Source organism: Ascaphus truei, chromosome 17 (genome assembly GCF_040206685.1).
Source record: "Ascaphus truei isolate aAscTru1 chromosome 17, aAscTru1.hap1, whole genome shotgun sequence".
Taxonomy (NCBI): Eukaryota; Metazoa; Chordata; class Amphibia; order Anura; family Ascaphidae; genus Ascaphus; species Ascaphus truei.
The window spans coordinates 42704408-42712128 of NC_134499.1; the positions used below are offsets into that span (position 1 = coordinate 42704408).

General features: G+C 46.0%; 1 protein-coding gene across 2 annotated transcripts in view; it reads left to right on the top strand.

Annotated features, from left to right (window-relative positions):
• Positions 1-7721, top strand: part of TSEN2 (tRNA splicing endonuclease subunit 2) — a 20370-nt gene continuing 12649 nt past the window's right edge. The window contains exons 1-4 of one of the 2 annotated variants that reach the window (XM_075574954.1): positions 1-77; positions 2101-2307; positions 4598-4679; positions 6145-6181. In XM_075574954.1, coding sequence (XP_075431069.1) covers positions 2119-2307; positions 4598-4679; positions 6145-6181 — 308 coding nt within the window. In that variant the 5' untranslated portion in view covers positions 1-77; positions 2101-2118. Of the gene's footprint in view, positions 78-2097; positions 2308-4597; positions 4680-6144; positions 6182-7721 lie in introns of both variants that reach the window. The other variant, XM_075574953.1, reaches the window with a different exon arrangement.

Consider the following 7721-nt stretch of genomic DNA (forward strand, 5'->3'; position numbering starts at 1 on the left):
ACGGTACCCTGCTGTCACGTGACCACACGGTGCGTTCCATGCAGTGCGGCTGGATCCTCAGCGCGTGTGTGCGGCCGGTAATTATACTGCGTGCTGACGCACAGCGCTCTGCGCCTGGGTATCATCACACATGCATTACTGTGGGGTGTAATAAACATGGCCGCCCCTTCAGGGCCAGCGAAACATTGCTAGCATTGCAGGGGTTAATGTGGCCTCTGTATTGCAGTGCAATGTGTTGCAGGCCTCTGTATTGCAGTGCAGGCCTCTGTATTGCAGGGCAATGCCTTGCAGGCCTCTGTATTGCAGTGCAATGCCTTGCAGGTTTCTGTATTGCAGCGCAATGCGTTGCAGGCCTCTGTATTGCAGTGCAATGCCTTGCAGGCCTCTGTATTGCAGTGCAATGTGTTGCAGGTCTCTGTATTGCAGTGCAATGCGGTGCAGGCCTCTGTATTGCAGTGCAATGCGGTGCAGGCCTCTGTATTGCAGTGCAATGCCTTGCAGGCCTCTTTATTGCAGTGCAATGCGATGCATGCCTCTGTATTGCAGTGCAATGCGGTGCAGGCCTCTATTGCAGCACAATGTGGTGCAGGCCTCTCTATTGCAATGCAATGCGGTGCAGGTCTCTATTGCAGTGCAATGCGGTGCAGGCATCTCTGTATTGCAGTGCAATGCGGTGCAGGCCTCTCTGTATTGCAGTGCAATGCGGTGCAGGCCTCTCTATTGCAGGGCAATGCGGTGCAGGCCTCTCTATTGCAGGGCAATGCGGTGCAGGTTTCTGTATTGCAGCGCAATGCGTTGCAGGCCTCTGTATTGCGGTGCAGGCCTCTGTATTGCAGTGCAATGCGTTGCAGGCCTCTGTATTGCAGTGCAATGTGGTGCAGGTCTCTGTATTGCAGTGCAATGCGGTGCATGCCTCTGTATTGCAGTGCAATGCGGTGCAGGCCTCTGTATTGCAGTGCAATGTGCTGCAGGCCTCTCTGTATTGCAGTGCAATGCGGTGCATGCCCTCCCTGGCAGCTCAGGGGTTAAGTTGTTCTCTAGTGCACCATTTGTATTATTCACGGCTGGGTCCGAGATGTCACATAGCGTTGCAATAGCGCGCTGCTCGCGTCTGTTCCTCGGTCACGATGTTGATCTCTATTTATTTATGTATATGGGGATTTTCGGCGCCTGCATTGACCGCCTTCTTTTAGATGTTTAGTTATAAAGAAAAAGTTTTTCTTGCAAAATGCATTGAGGTCTGTGGGGCAGGTTCATGAAACTGCGATGTTGCTATATTGGGCACAAGAAATGGTGCATTGTGGGATACAGGAGCGTACAAGTTAGCACCTCGTATGAAGACACTGCATGTATTATATGCAAAGGTCATTTTACCAAGAAAGTACTTCTATCTCTTGATTTATTTGTATATAATACATAAAATAGAAGCAGTGATTCACTTACACAGATGTAACCCCTTAAACATGTCACTGGCATTAGTTCATTTTGCCCAAGGGGGAGTTATACCTTTAAAATACTATGCAATTATAATGCTTTGATTCATGTTTAAAACCTTATTTTAAAGTTGCAGACCAAGCAATATCCTACGTATGTTTTTTTTTAAATTTAAATAAATCAGTTCTGTACTATGAGAAAATTACATTTTTTATGTATTATAATGTAACAAGCATTTTTTGTTTCTATAGCAACCATTTACAAAGTCACATCCCCTTCCTCTTCTGAAACAGGCTCAGGCACACCCCTTTTAGAGCCCTGCCCCCTCTCTCTAGCAGTGCACCAATTGTATCTAGTGACTGGCTGGTCACATGATCTTCCCCACAGAACTTTGCATCTTTGGTCCTCTTCTGCTGCACTGACAGCCATTTAGTGAACCCCTGAGCCGAATCTTCATTGATCGGCAACTTTGCTAATTACTTATCATTGTGTGGATTGTATTGATGCACATATTAAAGGAAAAAATAAATAAAAACAGCAGCTTGGGTTCCTGCTTTAAATAACTACTGTAGCTCATTTCCATTTTTGACCAATACATGGAACCGCGTAACCGATATGTACAGAACCAGTTAAATATACAGTGCACATTTTCTTTTACATCAGCAGAAAGTGTAAAGAAGCAAAATGTCGCAGGCAAATTTCCGTGCCCCGAGAAGGAAGAGGAAAGTGTACGAATCGTACCAATCGCCGTTTCCCGTCCCCTTGTCTCATGAGGATTCTTACGCTGACGATTTCAAGATATGCCAGGCGGAAATTATTAATAATTCTGTTGTAGTGACGAGCCCGCAAGATATAGAGCTCTTGTATGGAAAGGTAACTTTGTATTTTAAAATGTTATGTTTGAATCAACAAAAATTCAAATATGCCTAAATTGGGTCTGAAGTTGGACATTTCACTTATTTAAAATATTGAGTGTTTACATGCTTTGATTATATTCCAATAACTATTGTACTTATATAATGACATGGACAATTGATCGCAATAAAGTGTTTGTCGGAATAGTGACACCTCTGCAGTGCATCCTAGTTTAAATAGAAAATGTGTTTCTTTTACAAGCGAAGGTCAGATTACAACTAATCGCCCGTCTCAAATGACTCCCCTTTATCACCTGCTCAATGTAATTAAAACATATGGATTTACAAATGTTCTCACATACAAATACACCCCACCTTCCATACACCGCGTTCTGTTATCATGACATGTTGCAATAGGGCTTGTCTTCCCAACCAGGCTGGTGATTGGACTTATTCTGTACCCGCTGGTCAGGCTGCTTTCAGACAAACTCATTTCTGCCACTTTGGCGTTTTGTAGAATAAGCCCCTATGTAGTGAGAGGCTCACTGGGGAATATCATTTATTACAAATAATTTATAATATATTAAACATTAGTAATACGGTATATAATTATGTATAGAGTCATGATAGTCTTTAGAAAGAAAAGAGGTCAGAGTACTCCAGAGAAGTAATAATTCAAATCTGCAATTATGTTTAACATTAGCGCCATTCCCTTTTTTGATAAGAACACATAGCTCCACCGTATTATTACACCTTGTTTTTATATATTATACTTTGAAAGAATATTCATTTATTGTTGAACATGGCAGAAACAAGAACAAAGAAAACACTGCATGAGGGAGAGGTTTCCAAGACCCCAATTACATGCTCTCAAAGCCATAGTATACTTAGTATTAAGAGTATTGATAATACCTAAAATGATCCTACTAAGTATACTACTGTTTTGAGTGAGTGTAATTATTGTCTTGGAACCCTCTCCCTCCATGAGGTGTTTTCGTTTTGTTCCCTTAGTGCTCCAACCTACGCTGATTTCGTGATAAGAACAAAGTCCTCCACGGCGCTGGTCCCCAGGAACAATGGCGGGGAGCAGATATGGGAAAAAATAAAAAGATACAAATAGATCAGTGTATAACTGCCATTATAGCAAATGTGCGCTCTTCACCACAACGTGTATATAGATCATCACGGTGCTAATAACGTGATAGTTCACTTATTAATGCCCTTATGTCCCCCTTATGGAAGTATTGTTTTGTATGTCTTTATTTATATAGCACCATTAATGTACATAGCGCTTCACAGCAGTAATATGCGTGACAATCATATAAATAACAAATACTGTAGTACAAATAACAGATCATGGGAAGAAGTGCTTCAGACATAAAAGTAACATTTAGGAAAAGGAGTCCCTACTCCGAAGAGCTTACAGTCTAATTGGTAGGTAGGAAGAGCGTACAGAGACAGTAGGAGGGCGTTCTGGTAAGTGCGTCTGCAGGGGGCCAAGGTTAATGTATGAGGTGTTAATTATCAGCCATGGAGCTACTCCAATGCTTCCTTAAGCAGGTGTGTTTTGAGGTGGGTCTTAAATGCGGATAGAGAGGGTGCTAGTCGGATATTGAGGGGATATTGAGGGATATTGAGGGGAAGGGAATTCCAGAGGTGTGGGGCAGTGAACAGTGATGACAATTGCTTAGGTTAAACACAATGGTGTCTAGAGATGACCTTTGAGTGCATGTAGTGAGCAGACTGCTGAAAAGAAGCAAACAAACATGAACATATAATACTTAACTCCCATAGGCTGAGTGGAGATACTCTATGCACAAGGATGAATTGGTGTATATATAGGAGAAAGAAGAAATATATCACAAAGTACAATAACGGCAAAAAAATAATAATTAATAAAACAGATTGGACCGTTAAAATGCGCATTGTGCGTATCAGTGTTGGTCCAAAAATCCTAATGTTCCGGGTGTGGAGTTCGGGTCCTCCTGGGGTGTTTGGGCGTCCGCGTGCAGTATCGAACCAGTGCCCAAAATGCCGGAGCCTGGCTCGCGTCACCAATTCTCATCACTGTTCCCTTCCCCCTGTGGGGACATAAGGGCATTAATAAGTGTACTATCACGTTATCCTTAAAGCCTGACCTGTTGGTGGCCCTTGATTGCTGGAGTTGACCATCCCTGGACTTGAACATGGCAGCGCTTAAGGACTGGTGCTCACTGCTATACATAGATGCCGGAAGATGTCTCAGATGCTGGGACTCGGATAAAGGTGTCGGGCGTTAGAGTTTAGTTCCCCTTTTATTTTTCTTATAGGGATATTTTGGGAAAGGCATTTTGTCCAGAAGCAGACCCCAGTATAACATCGGAGATCAACAACTGGCTGCCAAATGGAGAGGTACGTTTTTCAGCGTGCACTGAGCATCATGGAAGCTGCCTGTACAGGTGTCTTAGCTGCTATGTATGTCTTTATTTATATAGCGCCATTAATGTACAGTACATAGCGCGTCACAGCAGTAATACACGAGGTAATCAAATAAATAACACATAATATAAATAACACATAATGGGAAGAAGCTCTTCAAACATAGAAGTAACATTAGGAGAAGGAGTCCCTGACCCGTAGAGCTTTCAATCTAATTTTACCTTCCTTAATAGTAATTGTGCTTGAAATAAATAATTCGCTTTGGTGGCTCATTTGGAAATTACGAGAGCTCTAACATGAAATGACCGGGCCTGCCTGTCACCTGCGGCCTGCCCGTCCCTGTCACCTGCGGCCTGCCCGTCCCTGTCGCCTGCGGCCTGCCCGTCCCTGTCGCCTGCGGCCTGCCTGTCACCTGCGGCCTGCCTGTCACCTGCGGCCTGCCTGTCACCTGCGGCCTGCCTGTCACCTGCAGCCTGCCTGTCACCTGCAGCCTGCCCGTCCCTGTCGCCTGGCCGTCCCTGTTGCCAGCCGTCCCTGTCACCTGCGGCCTGCCTGTCACCTGCAGCCTGCCTGTCACCTGCAGCCTGCCCGTCCCTGTCGCCTGGCCGTCCCTGTTGCCAGCCATCCCTGTCAACTGCGGCCTGCCCGTCCCTGTCACCTGCGGCCTGCCCATCCCTGTCACCTGCGGCCTGCCCGTCCCTGTCACCTGCGGCCTGCCTCTCACCTGCGGCCTGCCTGTCACCTGCGGCCTGCCTGTCACCTGCGGCCTGCCTGTCACCTGCGGCCTGTCCCTGTCACCTGCGGCCTGCCTCTCACCTGCGGCCTGCCTGTCACCTGCGGCCTGCCTCTCACCTGCGGCCTGCCTGTCACCTGCGGCCTGCCCGTCCCTGTCGCCTGTGGCCTGCCCGTCCCTGTCGCCTGCGGCCTGCCTGTCATCTGCGGCCTGCCTGTCACCTGCTGCCTGCCCGTCCCTGTCGTCTGTGGCCTGCCCGTCCCTGTCACCTGCGGCCTGCCCGTCCCTGTCACCTGCGGCCTGCCCGTCCCTGTCACCTGCGGCCTGCCCATGCCTGTTACCTGCGGCCTGCCTGTCACCTGCGGCCTGCCTATCACCTGCGGCCTGCCCATCCCTGTCGCCTGGCCGTCCCTGTCGCCAGCCGTCCCTGTCGCCGGAGGCCAGCCCGTCCCTGTCGCCGGAGGCCAGCCCGTCCCTGTCGCCAGTGGCCCACCTGTCCCTGTCAGTAAAGATGGAGAAGGGTGGGGGTGTTGCCTATGCAAACTCATGTTAAGCTCACAATTACTTGGCACTTTAGGGAGTAGCTAAAGAAAATCAAACCCCACCCTAGACTCCGCATACCAGATTCTGGCAAGTACTATAATTTCAGAAAATTGTATTCCTCACCAATCTGCTTGCAGACAATGCGCTATTATTTTTTTGCAGGTTCTAAAATGAATTTACCAATAATAACATCCAAGAAGTAAGTATAATGCATATCTTTGGCATTGTGGAAAAAGGGGCATTTATGGTTTTCTAACAAAGTATATATGTGTGTATATGTCCCTCTGTATTTGTTGTATATAGTGCATTGAGAGGGGGACACACGCAACAATAGAGTAGTTATGCGTTTTGTTTTATGCAAGGGGGCCGGTCTCATGGAAAAAGTTACAGTGAAATGTAGCGCCCCTGCTGCTGATTACAATGCAGACAAACAGAAAAAATGGGACCCCAGCACTCCCAATTAATATTGGTAGATAGTATATAAAGTTAACGGTGCAGTAGGGGTAAGGGCAAATCAAAAATACTGTCATTCAGGGAAATGATCTATCAGGTCAGTAGTTGTTGATAAGTGCCACCAATAGCATAATAGTGCCCCGTAGGAGCTAGCAGCAATCCCTTTTTTTAATACTGTACTATATATAACCATTAAAAGTGATTTTATTAGTATATATATCATATCATTTTTTCATTTGTGGACGATCCTGGTTCCGTGCATCTAGTCATTACATTACCTACTAAAGACTTTAGTGTTACTGAGTGCGGTTACGTAGGGGGCTTCTACTGGACCACTGGCTCTTTTGGGACTAGTTCTTGCCAGTATTTTTGTGTTTGATTACAATACAATGCAGCTCCCTCTGCTGCTGAATACAATACAATGTAGCTCCCTCTGCTGCTGCTGAATACAATACAATGTCGCTCCCTCTGCTGCTGAATACAATACAATGTCGCTCCCTCTGCTGCTGAATACAATACAATGTAGCTCCCTCTGCTGCTGAATACAATACAATGTAGCTCCCTCTGCTGCTGAATACAATACAATGTCGCTCCCTCTGCTGCTGATTACAATACAATTTAGCTCCCTCTGCTGATGAATACAATACAATGTAGCTCCCTCTGCTGCTGAATACAATACAATGTCGCTCCCTCTGCTGCTGAATACAATACAATGTAGCTCCCTCTCTTGCTGAATACAATACAATGTAGCTCCCTCTGCTGCTCAATACAATACAATGTAGCTCCCTCTGCTGCTGAATACAATACAATGTAGCTCCCTCTGCTGCTGAATACAATACAATGTAGCTCCCTCTGCTGCTGAATACAATACAATGTAGCTCCCTCTGCTGCTGAATACAATACAATGTCGCTTCCTCTGCTGCTGAATACAATACAATGTAGCTCCCTCTGCTGCTGAATACAATACAATGTCGCTCCCTCTGCTGCTGAATACAATACAATGTAGCTCCCTCTGCTGCTGAATACAATACAATGTCGCTTCCTCTGCTGCTGAATACAATACAATGTAGCTCCCTCTGCTGCTGAATACAATACAATGTCGCTCCCTCTGCTGCTGAATACAATACAATGTAGCTCCCTCTGCTGCTGAATACAATACAATGTAGCTCCCTCTGCTGCTGAATACAATACAATGTCGCTCCATCTGCTGCTGAATACAATACAATGTAGCTCCCTCTGCTGCTGAATACAATACAATGTAGCTCCCTCTGCTGCTGATTACAATA